The 22,346-nt window shown below is 60.7% G+C and overlaps 1 protein-coding gene across 2 annotated transcripts in view; it reads right to left on the bottom strand.

The window, feature by feature from the left end:
• Nucleotides 1-299: 299 nt before the first annotated feature.
• Nucleotides 300-22,346, bottom strand: part of DENND2D (DENN domain containing 2D) — a 30,427-nt gene continuing 8,380 nt past the window's right edge. The window contains exons 3-12 of one of the 2 annotated variants that reach the window (XM_064173505.1): nt 20,917-21,029; nt 20,016-20,085; nt 17,835-17,912; nt 17,595-17,735; nt 11,827-11,975; nt 9,812-9,989; nt 9,314-9,355; nt 8,265-8,355; nt 4,518-4,757; nt 300-832 (exon numbers count right to left, since the gene is read on the bottom strand). In XM_064173505.1, coding sequence (XP_064029575.1) covers nt 771-832; nt 4,518-4,757; nt 8,265-8,355; nt 9,314-9,355; nt 9,812-9,989; nt 11,827-11,975; nt 17,595-17,735; nt 17,835-17,912; nt 20,016-20,085; nt 20,917-21,029 — 1,164 coding nt within the window. In that variant the 3' untranslated portion in view covers nt 300-770. The remainder of the gene's footprint in view (nt 833-4,517; nt 4,758-8,264; nt 8,356-9,313; nt 9,356-9,811; nt 9,990-11,826; nt 11,976-17,594; nt 17,736-17,834; nt 17,913-20,015; nt 20,086-20,916; nt 21,030-22,346) is intronic. The other variant, XM_064173506.1, reaches the window with a different exon arrangement.

The following is a 22,346-nucleotide window of genomic DNA, read 5'->3' as shown; positions in this document are numbered from 1 at the left end:
TGTTGAGATGAGGGTGGGGAGAGACTGGCACAGGTTGGGGGTGGGCAAACACTGGCACAGGTTTGCCCAGGGAGGTGATGGAGCACAGAAGCACCCAATGTGATCAAAGATCACATTGGGTGCTTCTGTGCTCCACCACCTCCCTGGAGGTGTTCAGGACCAGGCTGGATGAGTCCTTGAGCATCCCTCTGCTGGTAGGAGGTGCTCCCTACCCATGGCAGAGGAGGTTGGCATTGGCTGAGCTTTGAGTTCCCTTCCAACCCAGCCCATTCTGTGCTTCTCTCAGCTCTGGAGCCCTGTGCCATGGGGTGCAGCTGATCTGCAGCCCCTGGGTTTGCTTTAATCAGGAGCAGCTCTGCTCCTTCCTCACCCTTTAGGATTTTCCTCTCTCCTTGACTCCCCAACCCCTTGGCTCCTGCCCCCAGCACCTCTCCCTCCCTCTGTGAGGTGCTGACAGGGTCAGGAGCCAGCACTTTGTGTCCCAGCTGCTAGCAAGATGGGGGGGAGGGGGGAAAGAAAGCCCAGCCTGGTGGCAGCTGCCTGCTGAGCAGTCCTCCAGTGCAGTGATGCCCTGAGGGGAAAAGCAAAGCTGGAAACTGGTGCCCAGTGCTGCCCACACACGTCTCAGGAGTCACAGGTGGGTAGGAACCAGGCTGCAAGGTCCAGTAGAGTCCATCCAGCTCTGCCCTTGGCACAGGGCACACGTTGAGTCTAGGCAGTGTGGTGCTGCTGGTGGGTGCCAGTCCTGCTGCTCTCTGCCAGCCTGCACTTCAGGAGTCCCTTCGGTGCCTCCTCTGCTCCTGGTACTCTGCAATCTTCCTCTGGAAATAGGCTGTGGGGCAGAGGAGGTTGTTGGAGAGAGGAATGCCAGGATGCACCCCTGCTGGAGGGACACCCCCCCAAAAGGTCACCCTGCCCAGCCCCCTGCAGCAGCAGGGACACCTCCAAGCAGAGCAGGCTGCCCAGGGGCACAGCAGCTTCGGGCAGCTTTGAGACTCAGCTTGGCAGGCTGCTGGGGCAGCTTGCTGCAGCTGGGCTGCTGCCTGGGGGGGCTGGGCCACAGAACCATGGAGGCACAGAACCATGGAGACATAGAGGCACAGAACCATAGAGACAGAACCATGGAGACATAGAACCATAGAGGCACAGAACCATAGAGACAGAACCATGGAGACATAGAACCATAGACACAGAACCATAGAGGCACAGAACCATAGAGACAGAACCATGGAGACATAGAACCATAGAGGCACAGAACCATAGAGACAGAACCATAGAGACAGAACCATAGAGGCACAGAACCATAGAGGCACAGAACCATAGAGACATAGAAATATAGAGACACAGAACCATAGAGACATAGAACCATAGAGACAGAACCATAGAGACAGAACCATAGAGGCACAGAACCATAGAGGCACAGAACCATAGAGACATAGAAATATAGAGACACAGAACCATAGAGACATAGAACCAGAGACATAGAGGCACAGAACCATAGAGACAGAACCATAGAGGCACAGAACCAAAGAAGCACAGAACCACAAAGGCATAGAACCATAGAGATATAGAACCATAGAGGCACAGAACCATAGAGGCACAGAACCATAGAGACACAGAACCATAGAGACACAGAACCAGAGAACCATAGAGGCACAGAACCACAGAACCATAGAGGCACAGAACCATAGAGACATAGAACCATAGAGGCATAGAGGCACAGAACCATAGAGACACAGAACCACAGAGACATAGAACCATAGAGACATAGAGGCACAGAACCATAGAGACATAGAACCATAGAGTCAGAGAACCATAGAGGCACAGAACCATAGAGGCACAGAACCATAGAGACACAGAACCATAGAGGCACAGAACCATAGAGGCACAGAACCACAGAGACATAGAACCATAGAGACATAGAGACACAGAACCATAGAGGCACAGAACCATAGAGGCACAGAACCATAGAGACAGAACCATAGAGACACAGAACCATAGAGACACAGAACCATAGAGGCACAGAACCATAGAGACATAGAGTCATAGGACCATAGAGTCAGAGAACCATAGAGGCACAGAACCACAGAGGCACCGAGTCAAGCAGGTTGGAAGAGAGCTCCAAGCTGCCCCAGCCCAACCTAGCCCCCAGCCCTGCCCCATCACCCAGCTCACAGCCATTCCTCCTCATCCTATTTTGACAAGCCCTTGTCAAAAGTCCCTCCCTGCCTGCTCCTCTCCAGGCTCCACAGCCCCAACTCTCTCAGCTTCTCCTCCCAGAGCTGCTCCTGTCCCCTCAGCAGCTCTGCAGCCCTTTGCTGTCCCCTCCCCAGCAGTTCCCTGTCCCTCCTGACCTGGCTGTGCTCTGTCAGTAGCAGCTCTGCCCCAGCACAGCAGTTGCTGGAGGAGCACAAAGGCTGCACCCCCTTGGACCCCCTCCCTGTGCAGCAAGCCCCTGGGGGTGATGAGCCCAGAGCCAGGAGGTCTCTGCCCACCCATAGATGTTCTGAGTGGCTTCCTGAACCTTCCTCACTGCTGTTTGCCCTCATCCTGGGCTAGGAGGAGGCTCAGCTCTGCCCAGTGCCCTGTAAATCCTGGGGAAGGTCCAACCCAAGCCACAGATGTCCTGTGCCAAGGCTGGTGGCTGAGATGAGTCAGGACTTGCAGGCAGCACAGCCAGGAGCCAGCTGCTGGCCATGGCCAAGCCAAATATTTGTGCTGCTGCTGCTGCTGCTGCTGTGTTTGCCTAAGCTGAGCTCCCAGGAGGCTACCCTGGCCCCAAGCAGGGAGGAAAATGAGCCCAAGGACATCTCTGTTTGACAGGGAGAGAGAAATGAAGCTGCTGGGAGCAAAGGGAGTTCTGCTCCCTGCCCTCAGCATCCTCAGCAGGGAGCTGCAGGCATCACCTGGCATGGGGCAGAGGGTCCCAGGCTCATGGAATGGGTTGGGTTGGAAGGGACCTTAAGTTCCAACCTCCTGTCATGGGCACAGGTTGCTCAAGGACTCATCCAGCCTGGTCCTGAACACCTCCAGGGAGGTGGTGGAGCACAGAAGCACCCAATGTGATCAAAGATCACATTGGGTGCTTCTGTGCTCCACCACCTCCCTGGGCAAACCTGTGCCAGTGTCTCAGCACCCTCAACCTGTGCCAGTCTCTCCCCACCCTCACTCTCAACAATCTCTTCCTCCTCTCCACTCTCCCTCTCCCCTCTCCCAGCTCTAAGCCATTCTCCCTCCTCCTGCCACTCCCAGCCCTTGCCCAAAGTCCCTCCCCAGCTCTCCTGCAGCCCCTTCAGCTCCTGGAAGGTTGCTCTGAGCTCTCCTTGGAGCCTTCTCTTCTCCAGCCTTGGGTTGGGAGTGACCTTAAATGTTAGCAGATGGCACTGGGTTGGAAGGGACCCTCCAAGCTCATCCTGCAGGCAGCAGGGACACCTCCAGCTAAAGCAGCTTGCTCAGAGCCACAGCAAGTTTGACCTTGGATGCCTCCAGGGATGCAGCCACCACCACATCCCTGGGCAGCCTGGGCCAGGATCTCCTCACCCTCACTGTGCAGAGCTTCCTCCTGATGTCCAACCTAACTCTGCCCTGCTTCAGTTTCAATCCATTGCTCCTTGTCCTGTCACTACAAATCCTTGTCACAAATCCCTCCCCAGCTCTCCTGGAACCCTTCCAGGTACTCAAAGGCTGCTCTGAGGTCTCCCTGGAGCCTTCCCTTCTCCAGTCTGAGCAGTCACAGCCTCACAGCATCACCAAGGTTGGAAGAGACCTCACAGCTCATCAAGTCCAACCCTTTAGCACAGAGCTCAAGGCCAGACCATGGCACCAAGTGCCACGTCCAGTCCTGCCTTGAACAGTCCCAGGGACGGCGACTCCACCACCTCCCCGGGCAGCCCATTCCAGTGGCCAATGACTCTCTCAGGGAAGAACTTTCTCCTCACCTCCAGCCTAAATCTCCCCTGGCACAGCCTGAGGCTGTGTCCTCTCGTTCTGGTGCTGGCCACCTGAGAGAAGAGAGCAACCTCCTCCTGGCCACAACCTCCCCTCAGGTAGTTGCAGACAGCAATGAGGTCTGCCCTGAGCCTCCTCTTCTCCAGGCTAACCAATCCCAGCTCCCTCAGCCTCTCCTCGTAGGGCTGTGCTCAAGGCCTCTCCCCAGCCTCGTTGCCCTTCTCTGGACACGCTCAAGCATCTCAATGTCCCTCCTAAACTGGGGGGCCCAGAACTGAACACAGCACTCAAGGTGAGGTCTAACCAGTGCAGAGTCCAGGGGCAGAATGACCTCCCTGCTCCTGCTGGCCACACCATTGCTGATGCAGGCCAGGATGCCCCTGGCTCTCTTGGCCACCTGGGCACACTGCTGGCTCATGTTCAGGGGGGGATGCTCTGCAGCCTCTGGGCTCATCTTCGCATCCTCCTCCGAACCCACCCCAGCATCGCTCTGACACCTCCTTCCCTTCACCCAGCAGCCCCCAGCTGTGCCCCCAGGGACAGGGCAGGAGGCATGGAAGCTCTCTCACCTTCCTGTGGGATCCTGCTCCTCTCTGCCTCCTCGATGAACAGGCAGAACATGTTGGTCTTGACGAACCTCTTGGCGAACCTGCGGCAGCTGCGGGAGGCGATGGCCTTGCAGAAGGGACGCTCCTGGAAGGTGCCAGAGCCATTCCTGCCCCACTTGATGTGGGAGGAGTAGTGCCCCACCAGGCGGACAAAGAACTGCACGAAGGCTTCAGACACCAGGGAGTTCACCTCCTCGGGGGCTGCAGGGGGGGACACGGAGAGGCGGAGAGGGCTCAGGGCGGCCGCAGCCGAGTGCGGCGCAGGATGGGCGCAGGGGAGGGGCTGAGGAGCCCTGCCAGGACCCTGCCTGCTCTTCTGCAGGCTGAGCAGTCCCAACTCTCCCAGCCTGTGCCCACAGGGCAGGCTCTGCAGCCTCTGCTCATCTTCACATCCTCCTCTGAACCTGCCCCAGCAGGGAAGGGGCTGAGGAGCCCTGCCAGGACCCTGCCTGCTCTTCTGCAGGCTGCACAGCCCCAACTCTCCCAGCCTGTGCCCACAGGGCAGGCTCTGCAGCCTCTGCTCATCTTCACATCCTCCTCTGAAGCTGCCCAAGCAGGGGAGGGGCTGAGGAGCCCTGCCAGGACCCTGCCTGCTCTTCTGCAGGGTGCACAGCCCCAACTCTCCCAGCCTGTGCCCCCAGGGCAGGCTCTGCAGCCTCTGCTCATCTTCACATCCAGTTTCAATCCATTGCTCCTTGTCCTGTCACTACAAATCCTTGTCCCAAATCCCTCCCCAGCTCCCCTGGAGCCCCTCAGGTACTGAAAAAGGCTCTCTAAGGCTGCTCTAAGGTTTCCCTGGAGCCTTCTCTTCTGCAGGCTGAGCAGTCCCAACTCTCCCAGCCTGTGCCCACAGGGCAGGCTCTGCAGCCTCTGCTCATCTTCACATCCTCCTCTGAACCTGCCCCAGCAGGGGAGGGGCTGAGGAGCCCTGCCAGGTCCCTGCCTCCTCTTCTGCAGGCTGAGCAGCCCCAACTCTCCCAGCCTGTCCCCACAGCACAGCTTCTCCACCCTCTCATCACCTTAGTGGCCTCCTCTGGGGCCTCTCCAGCAGCTCCAGGTCCTCCTTGTGCTGGGTTGCCCAGAGCTGCAGGCAGTGCTGCAGTGAGGGCTGAGCAGAGCAGGGGCAGGGTCCCCTCCCTGTGCTGCTGCTGCTGCTCTCCCTGCTCTGCCTGCAGCCCAGAGCCCCCAGTTCAGGCACATCCACTTCCAACCCCCCTGCCAGGGGCAGGGTCCCCTGCCTCTAGAGCCCCTCAGGGCTGCCCTGTGCCAGGCTGGCTCGGAGGGGAAGCTTTCTGCTCCCCTCAGCAGCTGCCTGCCACACTGCCAGAGATTGCTTCATGCAGGAAGCTTTGTGCAAGGCTTTGCAGGTTGCTCAGTGCCAGGCTGCAGGGGCACAGCTGGGGCCGAGGGGCAGGGAGGGGGGACAAGGAATGTCCTTCCAAGGAGCTGCTCCCTGGGGTGCTGCCAGGGGCTGGGGCAGGGAGATGAGAGAGGAAAAGAGGTGAGGATAAGCCCTGGGAAGTGCCTGGGCTGGGAGCTGAGGGTCGTGCAGGATTGGTGCTGGAAAGGGCTGAGGAGCCCAGGCAGGTGCTGTGCTGCTGGCTGGGAAGGTGCTGGCACAGTCACCTGGCACATGGGGGAGGAGGATTTGCCTCCCTGGGAGGCTGGGCAGAGGAGCCAGGCCTGGGGCAGGAGCTGCATGGTCCTGTTGAGCCTTCAGAGCTGCCAGCCCAGAGCTGCCTGCAGCAGGGCAGAGGCTCAGAGAGCTTTGGGAGCCTTGGCTGGGCCAGAGCCAGCAGAGTGCAGAGCACCTGCAGGGCTCCAGGCTGGGGGCAGAGGGCTGGGACCTGCCTGCTGGGAAAGGCCCTGGGGGAGCTGCTTGATAGCAGCTGGAGATGAGCCAGAGAGTGCCCAGGGGGGCAAGGAGGGCACCAGCAGCCTGGGCTGGACCAGCAGTGCTGTGGAGCAGGGCAGGGATTGTGCCCCTGGGCTGGGCACTGAGGAGGCCAAACCTTGAGTGATGCCTTCAGGTTTGGGCTCCTCACTGCAAGGACATTGAGGAGCTGCAGCAGGTCCAGAGCAGGGCACCAAAGGTGGGGAAGGGTCTGGAGAGCAGGGCTGGGGAGGGGCAGCTGAGGGAGCTGGGGGTGAGCAGCCTGGAGGAGAGTAGGCTGAGGGCAGAGCTCATTGCTCTCTGCAGCTCCCTGAGAGCAGGCTGCAGCCAGCTGGGGGTTGGGCTCTGCTCCCATGGAACAAGACAAGAGGAAAGAAGCCTCAACAGGGGAGGTTCAGGTTGGACATGAGGAACTATTTCTTTTCCAAAGAGATTGTCAGGGACTGGCCCAGGCTGCTCAGGGCAGTGGTGGAGTCCCCAAAGCCATGGAGATGTGGTGCTGAGGGCCAGGGGTGAGTGGTGCTGAGGGCCAGGGGTCAGTGGTGCTGTGTGCCAGGGGTCAGTGGTGCTGTGTGCCAGGGGTGAGTGGTGCTGTGTGCCAGGGGTCAGTGGTGCTGTGTGCCAGGGGTGAGTGGTGCTGAGGGCCAGGGGTCAGTGGTGCTGAGGGCCAGGGGTCAGTGGTGCTGAGGACCAAGGGTCAGTGGTGCTGTGTGCCAGGGGTGAGTGGTGCTGAGGGCCAGGGGTCAGTGGTGCTGTGTGCCAGGGGTGAGTGGTGCTGAGGGCCAGGGGTCAGTGGTGCTGAGGGCCAGGGGTCAGTGGTGCTGAGGGCCAGGGGGCAGTGGTGCTGTGTGCCAGGGGTGAGTGGTGCTGAGGGCCAGGGGGCAGTGGTGCTGTGTGCCAGGGGTGAGTGGTGCTGAGGGCCAGGGGGCAGTGGTGCTGAGGGCCAGGGGTGAGTGGTGCTGAGGGCCAGGGGGCAGTGGTGCTGTGTGCCAGGGGTGAGTGGTGCTGAGGGCCAGGGGTGAGTGGTGCTGAGGGCCAGGGGGCAGTGGTGCTGTGTGCCAGGGGTGAGTGGTGCTGTGTGCCAGGGGTGAGTGGTGCTGAGGGCCAGGGGTCAGTGGTGCTGTGTGCCAGGGGTGAGTGGTGCTGTGTGGCAGGGGTCAGTGGTGCTGTGTGCCAGGGGTCAGTGGTGCTGAGGGCCAGGGGTCAGTGGTGCTGTGTGCCAGGGGTGAGTGGTGCTGAGGGCCAGGGGGCAGTGGTGCTGTGTGCCAGGGGGCAGTGGTGCTGTGTGCCAGGGGGCAGCAGTGCCCTGGCAGTGCAGGGGTAAGGCTTGGCCTGGATGATCTGAAAGCTCTTTGCCAACCAAAGCCACTCCAGGAGTGCTCAGGAGCCCTCAGCACAAAGAGCTCTGCCAGCTGTGCCCTCCCTGTGCCCTGCCTGTGCCACTGCCCCAACTGTGCCACTTTGCACCCCAAGAAGTGCCCTGCTTAAAGCCCTCCCTGTGCCAGCAGCCCCCAGCCCAGCCCTGCTCTGCTGAGGGCCCCTGGCTGCCTGTGCCACCCAAGCTGGCAGCTCCTCTGGGGGCTGAGGGCTGCCAGGAGCTGAGCTGTGAGGGGCAGTCGAGGTCCCTGCTCTGCTGTGGCACAGGACAGGGGCAGGGCCAAGAGATTCCCCTCCTGTGCCTGCAGCTGGCTGCAGACTGGGGCAGAAGCATCCCAGGCCAGGACCCTTTGGGAGGAAGGTTCTGCTGAGGGCTTTGGGCACCTGCAGAGGGCAGCTGGCATGGGTGGCAGCACAGAGACAAGAGAGGTCCTTACTGTGGACGTTGTTGTTGCTGTTGTGCCTGCTCAGAGAGCTCAGCACCTCCTGCTGCAGCTTGATGGGCAGGATCTCCTCCTCATCACCCACCTGCAAGGCAAAGGGGCCATGGAAAACCCAGCAGCAGTGGGCACCCTGCTGAGGTGGGCATGGGCATGGGCGTGGGCAGTGCAGCCCAGCTGAGCTCAGAGGGTTGTGGTCACTGCAAGGGGCTGAGGTGGTGCTGGGAGTGAGCTGCCCCACGCAGGGACCCTTGGCAAGGTGGGGGCCAGGGAAGGGATCCCATGAAGGGATCTGCCTGCTGAGGGGGAGCTTCCTGGGCACCAGTTTGTGTCTGCTGCCTGCTCTCCTGCCCCAGGACCCCACAGCAAAGAGCCTGGCCCCTGCTTCTTGCCCCCTCCCCAACCCCTCCCAGTGTCTGAAGGGGGCTACAAGAAAGCTGGGGAGGGGCTTCTTAGGCTGTCAGGTAGTGATGGGAGTGGGGGGGATGGAGCCAAAGTAGGAGTGGGGAGGTTCAGACTGGATGTTAGGAAGAAGTTCTTCACCACGAGGGTGCTGAGAGCCTGGCACAGGCTGCCCAGGGAGGTGGTGGAAGCTTCACCCCTGCAGACATTCAAGGTGAGGCTGGATGTGGCTCTGAGCAGCCTGCTCTGGCTGGGGGTGCCCCTGGTGCCTGCAGGGGGGGGGGGGGTTGGGCTGGGTGACTTCTGGATGTTCCTTCCCACCCCAGGCCACCTCTGCTGCTGTGAGTCCTGCTGGGTGGCTGGCACCAAGGTGCCTCTGCCTCCAAAATATGACCCCTGCCAAGCAGCTCCCTTCCTGGGGCTGCCAGGCCAGGTGGGCTCAGCACAGAGAATCAGGCAGGGCTGGAGGGGAGCACAAGGAGCAGCCAGCTCCAGCCCCCCTGCCATGCCCAGGAACACCCTACCCTAGAGCAGGCTGCACACAGCCTCAGCCAGCCTGGCCTCAAACACCTCCAGGGATGAGGCTTCCACCCCCTCCCTGGCAGCTTCACCCCCAGCCCCATGCCCTGCCCAGGGGGTCCTACCTCCTGGATGATCTTCCCCCCAGAGAGGTCAACTATCAGAGCCTGCAAAAGAGCAGAGAGCAGCCAGGGTTAGCCCTGCCAGAGCATCTCAGCTTCCTTCCACCACTCGTTCTGGGACCGGAGCAGTTGTGCCTGCAGCCTCCAGGAGGGGCAGGGGAGGGCTCAGTCCCTCTCTGCCACAGGCACTGCTCCCAGGGACCACGTTTGCTGCAGGCCTGGTGGCCTCTGTGTCTGCAAGGCTGGCATGGTGCCAACAGCCAGCCCAGCTGACAGCAGCTCCCCAAGCACCCCAGTGCCAGGACTGCAGGTCCTGTGGTGGGCAGCAGCGCCCAGGGGCACCTGGAGGTGTTGCCCCAGGTGCCAACGGGAGAGGACATGCAGGAAGCCTCAATTTCCAGCTTCCCTGGATGGGCAAAGGGCACAGGCAGAGCCTGCAGCCCAGAGCCAACCCACCCCCAGGGTCAGGGCCTCACCCCTGGCTCCACCCAGGTCTGGTACCTCCTCCATCGGCTGCTCCAGGACCCGCTCCAGGTGCCTCATCTGGATGCCAACCATGAAGGGCGTGGGGCAGCAGACAGTGTCCAGCAGGCACTCAGGGACCACAGGGATGTAGGTGTGAGCCCAGGTGAAGGGGTAGAGGAGAGCAGCAACTGCATGGATGCACTGTGACAGGACACTGCGGGACAAGGAGCCGTGGTGGTGGCTTTGGAGCACAGCAACACAGAGAGCCAGGCTGGGAGGGACCCCAGGGCTCAGCTGCTGCAGCCTATCTGGGTGATGCTGGAGTGGCAATGAGCTGGCCCAGCACCCTGCCAGCAGGGCTGCTGTGGGCATCACAGCCCCTCCCTTGGCCAGGGCAGGGGTGCTGAGCCCAGCTGCTAACTCTAGTCCCTGGGCAGGGAGGGTTGGGGCAGATGGTGGCTGATGGACACTGATCTCTGGCACCTGAGCTGCCACAGCTCCAGCAGCTCCTTCCCAGGCCATGGAAGACTCAGGAGGAAAACCCTTCCCAAAAGAGAGGTGTCTGTGAGCTGGGCAGTGCCCATCTGCTCCCTGGGCAGGCAGATCACAGGAGCCCACAGTGCCAGCTTGGGAGGGCCCCCAAGGACCAGCTGGGTGCAGGTGGTGCTGGAGTTGCAGTCAGCTGGCCCAGCACCCTGCCAGGCTGGGGCTGCCAAGTGCCCAGTGCAGGGCATCCACCACTGCTCTGGGGAGCTGATTCCAGTCCCTGACTGTTCCAATGGGGAACAGCCCAGTGGGGATGGCCCCAGCAGTAGCCTGTCCCCATCAGCCCTTGAGCTTCCATGGCACTGCTTGTACAAATGGAGTCTCCTTCCTCCTGGCAGCCTCCCTCTGTGCCCTGGCCCATGGCAGTGAGGTCTGCCCTGAGCCTTCTCTTCTCCAGGCTGAACAATCCTCATTGCATGAGAGAAAGGAACTTCAGTGCTCAGAGGGAACATCCTTCACAGGGAGGGTGGGGAGAGACTGGCACAGGTTGAGGGTGGGGAGACACTGGCACAGGTTTGCCCAGGGAGGTTGTGGAGCACAGAAGCACCCAATGGGATCTTGGAGGATGAGGAGGAGGTGGACAAGGAGAAGAATGATGAGGAGGAGAAGGAGGAGGATGAGGATGAAGAGAATGATGAAATGAGGAGGAGGAGGAGGTTGGGGATGAGAAGGAGGAGGAGAAGTACAATGACAAGGAGGAAGAGGAGGAGGAGGATAAGGACAAGGAGGGTGAGGACAAGGAGGATGAAGAGGAGGATGAGGATGAGGAGAAATACAAGGACAAGGGGGAAGAGGAGGAGGAGGATAAGAATGAGGAGGGTGAGGACAAGGAGGATGAAGATGAGGATGAGGATGAGGAGAAATACAAGGACAAGGGGGAAGAGGAGGAGGAGGATAAGAATGAGGAGGGTGAGGACAAGGAGGATGAAGATGAGGATGAGGATGAGGATTCCTTCTGGAGCTGGAGAATGATTTTCTCTGGGGCAAAAAGCCAAAGGAGGACCCTCAAAGCTGTGCAAGGGCTGGGAGTGACAGGACAAGAGCCAATGGCTTTGAGCTGGGAGAGGGGAGAGGGAGAGTGGAGAGGAGGAAGGAAGCGTTGAGAGTGAGGGTGGGGAGAGACTGGCACAGGTTGAGGGTGCTGAGACACTGGCACAGGTTGAGGGTGGTGAGACACTGGCACAGGTTGCCCAGGGAGGTTGTGGAGCACAGAAGCACCCAATGTGATCTTTGATCACATTGGGTGCTTCTGTGCTCTACAACCTCCCTGGAGGTGTTCAGGACCAGGCTGGATGAGTCCCTGAGCAACCTGTGCTGGTGGGAGCTGTCTCTGCCCATGGCACAGAGGTTGGCACTGGCTTGCTCTTGAAGGTCCCTTTCAACCCAACCCATTCTAGGGCTCTCTGAAGCCCACTCTGAGCTCATCTGTGTGCTGTGCTCCTTCAGGGTTGGGTTTTGTGTGTGTGTGGGGGGTTATTTCCAAGGACTCAGGACTCAGGACTCACCTCAGCTCCTCTGCCAGGAAGATCAACCTGCGCTCCAGCACGGCAGAGGCAAAGATGTGCAGGATGAGCTGGGGGCTGAGCCTCTGGAGCAGAGCCTGGAACTCCACATGCTCCAGGTGGGCATCCACAGGTCGAGTCAGCTCGATCAGCTGCAGAGGGAGAGGCACCAAACCCCCCAGCTCAAGAGGTGCAATCACAGAATCACAGCGTGGCAGGGGCTGGAAGGGACCTCCAAAGCTCATCCAGTCCAACCCCCAAACCTCCTGCCACAGCAGCATCACCCAGGGCAGATCACACAAGAACACATCCAGGAGGCAGAGGCCAATGGGATGAGGTTGAATAAGGCCAAGTACAGGGTTCTGCACTCTGGCCACAGCAACCCCAAGCAGCACAGGATGAGGTAAAGGAGAAAGGTTTCTTCTTTGTGACCCAAGCAAGGAAGAAACAGGAGAAGGTCAAAGTCTGTCCCACAGCCCTCTGCTGGGTACCCCCCACCAGGCTCCATGTGCCATGGGGGATGAGCATCACAGGTGGGAAGGATCCAAACTCTGCTTGGAGATGCTTGGCACTCTGTGGCCACCAGTTTGCAGAGGACACCAAGTTGGGAGCAAGTGTGAAGCTGTTGGAGGGCAGGAGGGATCTGCAGAGGGACCTGGGCAGGCTGCACAGATGGGCACAGTCCAGTGCCAGGAGTTTGAACAAGACCAAGTGCAGGGTTCTGCATTTTGGCCACAACAACCCCAAGCAGCACTACAGGCTGGGGCCAGAGTGGCTGAGAGCAGCCAGGCAGAGAGGGAGCTGGGGGTGCTGGCAGAGAGGAGCTGCAGAGGAGGCAGCAGTGCCCAGGTGGGCAGCAGAGCCAATGGCATCCTGGGCTGGCTCAGGAGCAGTGTGGGCAGCAGGACAAGGGAGGTTCTTGTGCCCCTGTGCTCAGCACTGCTCAGGCCACCCCTGCAGTGCTGTGTCCAGTTCTGGGCTCCTCCATTGCAGAGAGATGCTGAGGTGCTGGAAGGTGTTTGGAGAAGGGCAGCAAGGCTGGGGAGGGGCCTGGAGCACAGCCCTGTGAGGAGAGGCTGAGGGAGCTGGGGGGGTGCAGCCTGCAGCAGAGGAGGCTCAGGGCAGAGCTCATTGCTGCCTGCAGCTGCCTGCAGGGAGGCTGTGGCCAGGTGGGGTTGGGCTCTGCTGCCAGGCAGCCAGGGACAGAAGAAGGGGACAGAGGCTGAAGCTGTGCCAGGGCAGGTCTAGGCTGGATGTTGTTAGGAAGTTGTTGTCAGAGAGAGTGATTGGCACTGGAATGGGCTGCTCAGGGAGGTGGTGGAGTGGCTGTGGCTGGAGGTGTTGCAGCCAAGCCTGGCTGGGGCACTGAGTGCCATGGTCGGGGTGACTGGACAGGGCTGGGGGCTGGGTTGGGCTGGAGGAGCTTGGAGCTCTCTTCCAACCTGCCTGATTCAGTGATTCTATGATCCAGGTGGGTTTTGATTATCTCCAGAGAGGGAGACTCCACAACCCCCCCTGGGCAGCCTGTTCCAGTGCTCTGTCACCCTCACAGCCCAGGGGCACAATCCCTGCCCTGCTCCACAGCACTGCTGGTCCAGCCCAGGCTGCTGGTGCCCTCCTTGCCCCCCTGGGCACTCTCTGGCTCATCTCCAGCTGCTCACAAGCAGCTCCCCCAGGGCCTTTCCCAGCAGGCAGGTCCCAGCCCTCTGCCCCCAGCCTGGAGCCCTGCAGGTGCTCTGCACTCTGCTGGCTCTGGCCCAGCCAAGGCTCCCAAAGCTCTCTGAGCCTCTGCCCTGCTGCAGGCAGCTCTGGGCTGGCAGCTCTGAAGGCTCAACAGGACCATGCAGCTCCTGCCCCACGCCTGGCTCCTCTGCCCAGCCTCCCAGGGAGGCAAATCCTCCTCCCCCATGTGCCAGGTGACTGTGCCAGCACCTTCCCAGCCAGCAGCACAGCACCTGCCAGGGCTCCTCAGCCCTTTCCAGCACCAATCCTGCACGACCCTCAGCTCCCAGCCCAGGCACTTCCCAGGGCTTATCCTCACCTCTTTTCCTCTCTCATCTCCCTGCCCCAGCCCCTGGCAGCACCCCAGGGAGCAGCTCCTTGGAAGGACATTCCTTGTCCCCCCTCCCTGCCCCTCGGCCCCAGCTGTGCCCCTGCAGCCTGGCACTGAGCAACCTGCAAAGCCTTGCACAAAGCTTCCTGCATGAAGCAATCTCTGGCAGTGTGGCAGGCAGCTGCTGAGGGGAGCAGAAAGCTTCCCCTCCGAGCCAGCCTGGCACAGGGCAGCCCTGAGGGGCTCTAGAGGGAGGGGACCCTGCCCCTGGCAGGGGGGTTGGAAGTGCATGTGCCTGAGCTGGGGGCTCTGGGCTGCAGGCAGAGCAGGGAGAGCAGCAGCAGCAGCACAGGGAGGGGATCCTGCCCCTGCTCTGCTCAGCCCTCCCCTGCAGCACTGCCTGCAGCTCTGGGCAACCCAGCACAAGGAGGACCTGGAGCTGCTGGAGAGGCCCCAGAGGAGGCCACTAAGGTGATGAGAGGGTGGAGAAGCTGTGCTGTGGGGACAGGCTGGGAGAGTTGGGGCTGCTCAGCCTGCAGAAGAGAAGGCAGGGACCTGGCTGGGCTCCTCAGCCCCTCCCCTGCTGGGGCAGGTTCAGAGGAGGATGTGAAGATGAGCAGAGGCTGCAGAGCCTGCCCTGGGGGCACAGGCTGGGAGAGTTGGGGCTGCTCAGCCTGCAGAAGAGAAGGCTCCAGGAAAACCTTAGAGCAGCCTTAGAGAGCCTTTTTCAGTACCTGAAGGGGCTCCAGGGGAGCTGGGGAGGGATTTGGGACAAGGATTTGTAGTGACAGGACAAGGAGCAATGGATTGAAACTGGAGCAGGGCAGAGTTAGGTTGGACACCAGGAGGAAGCTCTGTGCAGTGAGGATGAGGAGACCCTGGCCCAGGCTGCCCAGGCATGTAGTGGAGGTCCCATCCCTGCAGACATTCAAGGTCCAACTTGCCGTGGCCCTGAGCATCCTGCTCTGGCTGGAGGTGTCCCTGCTGCCTGCAGGGGGTTGGGCAGGATGAGCTCGGAGGGTCCCTTCCAGCCCAGTGCTGTCTGCGACTCCCTCCCAGCCCAAACCTTGCTCTGATGCTCAGCACTGAGCTTATTCTGTGCTGTGCCCAGGCAGATCCTGCTCATCTTCCCACCCCTGCTTTGCCACAAGAGGAAGAAACAGCAGCAGCCAAGGCTGTGCCTGAGCCAGGCTGTGCTGTGCATGGGCGAGCCCAGCCCCACGGGCACCATGCCCAGCTTGGCTCTCACAGGTGAAGGCCTGGCACCCTGCATGCCCACTGAGCCTGGCACCCTGCATGCCCACAGAACCTGCACCCTGCATGCCCAGAGAGCCTGGCACCCTGCATGCCCACAGAACCTGGCACCCTGCATGCCCACAGAACCTGGCACCCTGCATGCCCACTGAGCCTGGCACCCTGCATGCCCACTGAGCCTGGCACTCTGCATGCCCACTGAGCCTGGCACCCTGCATGCCCACAGAGCCTGGCACCCTGCATGCCCACTGAGCCTGGCACCCTGCATGCCCACTGAGCCTGGCACTCTGCATGCCCACAGAGCCTGGCACCCTGCACGCCCACAGAGCCTGGCACCCTGCATGCCCACTGAGCCTGGCACTCTGCATGCCCACTGAGCCTGGCACCCTGCATGCCCACAGAACCTGGCACCCTGCATGCCCACTGAGCCTGGCACCCTGCATGCCCACAACTGGCTGCTGCCAGCCCAAGCCCTGCCAGAGCAGCAGCACCCAGAGCAGCTCACACAGAACACAGCCAGGAGGGGTTTGGATATCTCCAGGGAGGAGACTCCACAGCCCCCCTGGGCAGCCTGTGCCAGGCTCTGCCACCCTCACAGGGAAAAATTCCTCCTCATGTTCCCATGGAACCTCCTCTGCCTCAGCTTCCACCACTGCCCCTTGCCCTGGCACTGGCATCCCCCAGCACAGCCTGGCCCCAGCCTCTGCCACTCACCTTTGCATCTTTATCAGCATTGCTGAGGTCACCTCTCAGCTGCTCTGCTCCAAGCTCCCAGCCCCAGCTCCCTCAGGCTCTGCTCCTAACAGAGCTGTTCCCTTCCCTGCAGCATCTCTGTGGCTCTGTGCTGGGCTCTCTCCAGCAGTTCTGTGTCCCTCTTGACCTGGGGGGCCCAGGACTGGGCACAGTACTGCAGATGTGGCCTCAGCAGGGCAGAGTAGAGAGGCAGAAACACTCTTAACTCACTCACCACAGCTCTTCTAATCCCCTCCCAGTATGGCACTGTCCCTCCTGGCCACCAGAGCACACTGCTGGCTCTTGCTCAATCTCCCATCCACTAGGACCCCCAGAGCCTTTTCTCCTTCACTGCTCTCCAGCAGCTCAGTCCCCAACCCATCCTGATCCCTGGGGCTGTTCTTTCCCAGGTGCCAGACTCTTCCCTTGCCCTTGCTGAACTTCATAGATCACAGAACTAACCAGGCTGGAAAAGAGCTCTGAGCACATCCAGTCCAAACTATCCCCCAACAGCTTCTGATTCACTGACCCCTGGCACTGAGAGCCTCATGCAGCCTCCTCTGAAACACCTCCAGCCACAGCCACTCCACCACCTCCCTGGGCAGCCCATTCCAGTGCCAATCACTCTCTCTGACAACAACTTCCTAACAACATCCAGCCTAGACCTGCCCTGGCACAGCTTCAGCCTCTGTCCCCTTCTTCTGTCCCTGGCTGCCTGGCAGCAGAGCCCAACCCCACCTGGCTACAGCCTCCCTGCAGGCAGCTGCAGGCAGCAATCAGCTCTGCCCTGAGCCTCCTCTGCTGCAGGCTGCACCCCCCCAGCTCCCTCAGCCTCTCCTCACAGGGCTGTGCTCCAGGCCCCTCCCCAGCCTTGCTGCCCTTCTCCAAACACCTTCCAGCACCTCAGCATCTCTCTGCAATGGAGGAGCCCAGAACTGGACACAGCACTGCAGGGGTGGCCTGAGCAGTGCTGAGCACAGGGGCACAAGAACCTCCCTTGTCCTGCTGCCCACACTGCTGCTGAGCCAGCCCAGGATGCCATTGGCTCTGCTGCCCACCTGGGCACTGCTGCCTCCTCTGCAACTCCTCTCTGCCACCACCCCCAGCTCCCTCTCTGCCTGGCTGCTCTCAGCCACTCTGGCCCCAGCCTGTAGTGCTGCTTGGGGTTGTTGTGGCCAAAGTGTAGAACCTGCCCTTGGCCTTGTTCAGTCTCATCCCCTTGGCCTCTGCCCACCCATGCTGCCTGGCCAGGTCCCTCTGCAGGGCTCTGCTACCCTCCAACAGCTCCACACTGCTCCTAGCTTGGTGCCAGCTGCAGACTCACTGCTGCTGCACTCAATGCCCTGCTCCAGAGCATCACAGAGGTGTTCACACTCCACAAGAACAACTCTCACTGCTCTGCACAGAGTCATTGCTCATCTCTGTTCTCCAGACCTTGACAACATCCCCAGGAGCTGTGCTCCAGGCATGGCAGAGGGCAGCATGTGCCAGCAGGTGGATGGCTTGGCACAGCCACCACTGGCCACAGGCAGGGGTGCCCAGGCCACTCTGTCCCCAGCCTGTAGCCCTGCCTGGGGTTGCTGTGGCCAAAGTCCAGAACCTGGCACTTGACCTTGCTCAGGCTTCATTCCTTTCTCTCTGCCCACCTCTCAGCCTGCCCAAGCCTCGCTGCCAGCGCAGGCTCCTCACCCTGCTGGAGCAGCACAGGAGGAGCTGCTGAGCCCACACCCACCTCGGTGCCTGACTCGGGGATGAAGCTCTTGATGGTGACAGTTCTGCCTGGGGCTGGGAAGGGAGACTCCCGGAGGCCCTGCATGAAAGGGTAGATCACAGCCATGGAGATCTGCCGCCGCTTCTCCACCTCGTCCAGGATCTAGGGGAGAACAAGCTGAGCTGTGACCCCCCCCCAGCAGGCAAACCTGCCTGAGCCACCACCCAGCCCAACCAAGCCCCCCCTCCAACCCAGCCCTACCTTGGAGAAGAGCCCAAAGCAGCCCAGGCAGCTGATGATGCAGAAGACCTCCGGGAGGCGAACACCACGGCCAGAGGGCTGCAAGAGGATGGGGAAAGGGTTTGGGCATCTCCCAGCCACACTGGACCAGCTCCATGCTCTGCCCAGGGAGCCCCTTCCCAGGCCCCTCTGGCTGCCCAGAAGATGCCAAATCATCCAGTGGGGGATTTTTGGAGCTGGGGCTCAGGCCAAGGACACAGAAGTGGACTGGTTCATAAGGGGAATGAAAGGGCTGCCCAGAGAGGTTGTGGAGTCTCCTCTGGAGCCTTTCAAGGTCTGTCTGGATGTGTTGCTGTGTGACCTGAGCTAGATTGGATGGTCCTGCTCTGGATCTGGACTGGATGATCTCTTTGGGTCCCTTCCAAGCCCCTCACATCCTGTGATCTGTGAATGGAGCAAAACCAGAAGTGGGGAGATTCAGATTGGATGCTAGGAAGAAGTTGTTGAGCATGAGGGTGCTGAGAGCCTGGCACAGGTTGCTCAGGGAGGTGGTGGAAACCTCATCCCTGGAGGTGTTTAAGGCCAGGCTGGATGTGGCTCTGAGCAACCTGCTCTGGTGTGAGGTGGCCCTGCCCATGGCAAGAGGGTTGGAGCTGGATGCTCTTTGAGGCCCCTCCCAGCCCTGGCAGCTCTATGGCCCAGCAAATCCCCAGGCTGTGGTGCAGGCTCCCATGGCTTTGTGTCCTTAACCAAGCAGGCTGCACTCAGCCAAGGAAACCTCCCTCCTGCCTCACAGCTCCTGAGCTGGCCAAATCTCTGGGTGGCTGAGGGCAGCCACTGGCTCAGAAGTCACTCTGGGGGATGGAGCTGCAGGCACCCAGCTCCTTGGCATCCCAAGGGCCAAACCCATCCCCATCCTGAGCCCAAGTGGGACTCGCAGTGGCCCTGACTGCTGTGGGCAAGGGAGGATGCAGGGAAGCCACAGGATGCTGGCAGAGAGGAAGCCACCATGGATACTGGGAATGGCACCTCCCAACCACCACAGCTCCTGGCTGCATTCCAGGCCAGCCCTGGGCTGCAGCAAGCTCTGCACTGCTCCATCCAGCACCCAAGTGAGGCAAGGGCAGAGGGAAGCTCCAAAGACATCCACCTTGGCACCCCTTTGCTGCTGGCCCTGTTTGCCAAGGCAAGCTGCTCCCTGAGGCACATATGTGAGAGTCTAAATCAGCTCTGCCTTGCTCATCAACAGACAGAGATTGCCTTGGTTACCCTCCCAGACTCAGCCCAGGTTCCTGGCTGAGAGCTCAGGGATGCAAATCAACAGGGACACAGCAGCTTTGTGCAGCTCCTGGGCCTCAGCCTGGCTTGGATGCCCAGGATGTGACTGCCTCACATCAGCTACCCTGGAGAGGAAAGGCTGCTGTGAGTTCAGGGGCTGGGCAGGAAAGCAGTGCAGGGAGGGGCAGGGACCCTCCCCAGTGCTGCCAGCTGCTGGACCCCTGTGAGTGCATGAGAACAGAGAGGGAGCTGGGGGTGGTGGGAGAGAGGAGCTGCAGAGGAGGCAGCAGTGCCCAGGTGGGCAGCAGAGCCAATGGCATCCTGGGCTGGCTCAGGAGCAGTGTGGGCAGCAGGACAAGGGAGGTTCTTGTGCCCCTGTGCTCAGCACTGCTCCTGAGCCAGCCCAGGATGCCATTGGCTCTGCTGCCCACCTGGGCACTGCTGCCTCCTCTGCAGCTCCTCTCTGCCAGCACCCCCAGGGCCCTCTCTGCCTGGCTGCTCTCAGCCACTCTGGCCCCAGCCTGCAGTGCTGCTTGGGGTTGTTGTGACCAAAGTGCAGAACCCTGCACTTGGCCTTGTTCAATCTCATCCCCTTGGCCTCTGCCCACACATGCTGCCTGGCCAGGTCCCTCTGCAGGGCTCTGCTACCCTCCAACAGCTCCACAGCTGCTCCTAGCTTGGTGCCATCTGCAGACTCACTGCTGCTGCACTCAATGCCCTGCTCCAGAGCATCACAGAGGTGTTCACACTCCACAAGAGCAACTCTTGCTGCTCTGCACAGAGTCATTGCTCATCTCTGTTCTCCAGACCTTGACAACATCCCCAAGAGCTGTGCTCCAGAGGGCATCATGTGCCAGCAGGTGGATGGCTTGGCACAGCCACCACTGGCCACAGGCAGGGGTGCCCAGGCTGGGCCATGCTCACCAGCAGGCGCCGGCAGTAGCCAATCTTCCTGCTGCCATCCACGTTGGTCAGCACAAAAGAGAAGGTCTCACTGCAAGGAAAGACAATGACATGGATCCAGGATGGGCTGAGGAAAGGATTGGGAGTAGCCCTGCAGAGAAGGACTTCGAGGTGGGGGTTGCCATCAGCTGGCAAAGGTGCCCTGGCAGCCCAGAGAGCCAACCGTGCCCTGGGTGGTCAGCAGCACAGGGAGGAGATGCTGCCCCTCTGCTCTGCTCAGATCCTCACCTGCAGCTCTGCCCCCAACACAGAAAGGACCTGGAGCTGCTGGAGAGGCTCCAGAGGATGCCTCAAAGATGAGCAGAGGGTGGAGAAGCTCTGTTATGGGGACAGGCTGGGAGAGTTGGAGCTGTGCAGCCTGGAGAAGAGAAGGCTCCAGGGAGAGCTCAGAGCAACCTTCCAGTGCCTGAAGGGGCTGCAGGAGAGCTGGAGAGGGACTTTGGGCAAGGGCTGGGAGTGGCAGGAGGAGGGAGAATGGCTTAGAGCTGGGAGAGGGGAGAGGGAGAGTGGAGAGGAGGAAGGAAGCATTGAGAGTGAGGGTGGGGAGAGACTGGCACAGGTTGAGAGTGAGGGTGGTGAGACACTGGCACAGGTTGAGAGTGGTGAGACACTGGCACAGGTTGCCCAGGGAGGTTGTGGAGCACAGAAGCACCCAATGTGATCAAAGATCACATTGGGTGCTTCTGTGCTCCACAACCTCCCTGGAGGTGTTCAAGGCCAGGCAGGATGAGTCCTTGAGCAACCTGTTGAGCACTCAGTCTCTGGATCTATGGGAATAGGAAGCCTCTTCCCACCCACAGCCCTCAGGAGAGAGATGGTGAGGAGGGAAAGCACAGCTGAGAGCCTGCAGCAGGGCAGATACCTTTTGAAGTCAGAGACAGGGGCCCAGGTGTTGCCATCAGGGAAGCAGAAGAGGGGGATGGCTTGCAGCAGTCGTTCCTCCTCCTCCTTCTGGCCCTTCAGCAGGTTCTCACGCTGCAATGAAGCCAAGAGTCAGCCTGCTGGTGGCTGCCCATAGCCCCAGGGCAGGAGGGGGGATGGAGACCTGGCTCAGCCCCCAGCAGAGGCTGCTCACAGCCTCACTGGAAAAGCATCTCCCCAGAAATCCAAGTTTCACCAAGAGGATCCCGGGAGAGAGGCACCCAAAGGACCCTCTGCAACCAGGGGAGGTCTCCTGTGCCACCTCCCTCAGATGTGAGTTCACTGCCATGGTGTCCACCTTTGGAACAAGAGACCAGAGAAGGTGCCAGGAGTTTACTCCTGGGGTTTGTGATCCAGGAGCTCAGACTGCCAGGAAGGGCTCAGCAGCCCCCAACCCATGGCAGCTAAAGCCCTGGGGTCTGGCTCAGTGACTCCAAGGGACCAGATCCCAAGCACAGCTCCAGGCTGGGTGGGGAATGGCTGAGAGCAGCCCTGAGGAACAGGCCCTGGGGGTCTGGGCTGATGCAAAGCTCAACAGGAGCCTGCAGTGGGAGTGCAGCCCAGACACAACCCTGTGCTGGGCTGCAGCAAGAGCAGTGTGGGCACAGGGCAAGGGAGGGGATTCTGCCCCTTGGCTCTGCTCTCCTCACACCCCACCTGCAGCCCTGGGGGCAGTTCTGCAGCCCCCAGCACAAGCAGGACATGGAAGTGTTGGAGCCAGTGCAGAGGAGGCCACCAAGATGCTGAGAGGGCTGCAGCAGCTCTGCTCTGAGCACAGGCTGAGAGAGTTGGGGCTGTGCAGCCTGGAGAGGAGAAGGCTTGGAGGAGACCTTGGAGTGGCCTTGCAGGATCTGCAGGGGGCTGCAGGAGGGCTGGGGAGGGACTATTGAGAAGGTCTGGGAATGAGAGGAGGAGGAGGAATGGGTTTGAAGTGGCAGAGGAGAGATTGGAAGTGGATGTGAGGACGAAGTTGTTTGCAGTGAGGGTGGTGAGAGACTGGCACAGGTTGGGGGTGGTGAGAGACTGGCACAGGTTGGGGGTGGTGAGACACAGGCACAGGTTGGGGGTGGGGAGACACAGGCACAGGTTTCCCAGGGTGGTTGTGGAGCACAGAAGCACAGAATGGGATCCTTGATCCCATTCTGTGCTTCTGTGCTCCACAACCTCCCTGGAGGTGTTCAAGACCAGGCTGGATGAGACCCTGAGCAACCTCTTCCATTGGGAGGTGTCCACTGCCAGGGGTTGGAACTGGCTGAGCTTTGCTGCCCTCTCCATCCCTAAGCCATTCCAGGAGTCCCTGATCTGTCCTGTTCTCCTCCCCACAGCTCCAGGGGTGTGGGAGGAAGGAGCAGCATCCCTTTGCCCTCCAGG

Source organism: Pogoniulus pusillus, chromosome 39 (assembly GCF_015220805.1).
Source record: "Pogoniulus pusillus isolate bPogPus1 chromosome 39, bPogPus1.pri, whole genome shotgun sequence".
Taxonomy (NCBI): domain Eukaryota; kingdom Metazoa; phylum Chordata; class Aves; order Piciformes; family Lybiidae; genus Pogoniulus; species Pogoniulus pusillus.
Note: the sequence above shows the minus strand (reverse complement) of the source record. Positions and strands in the feature narration are given on the sequence as shown.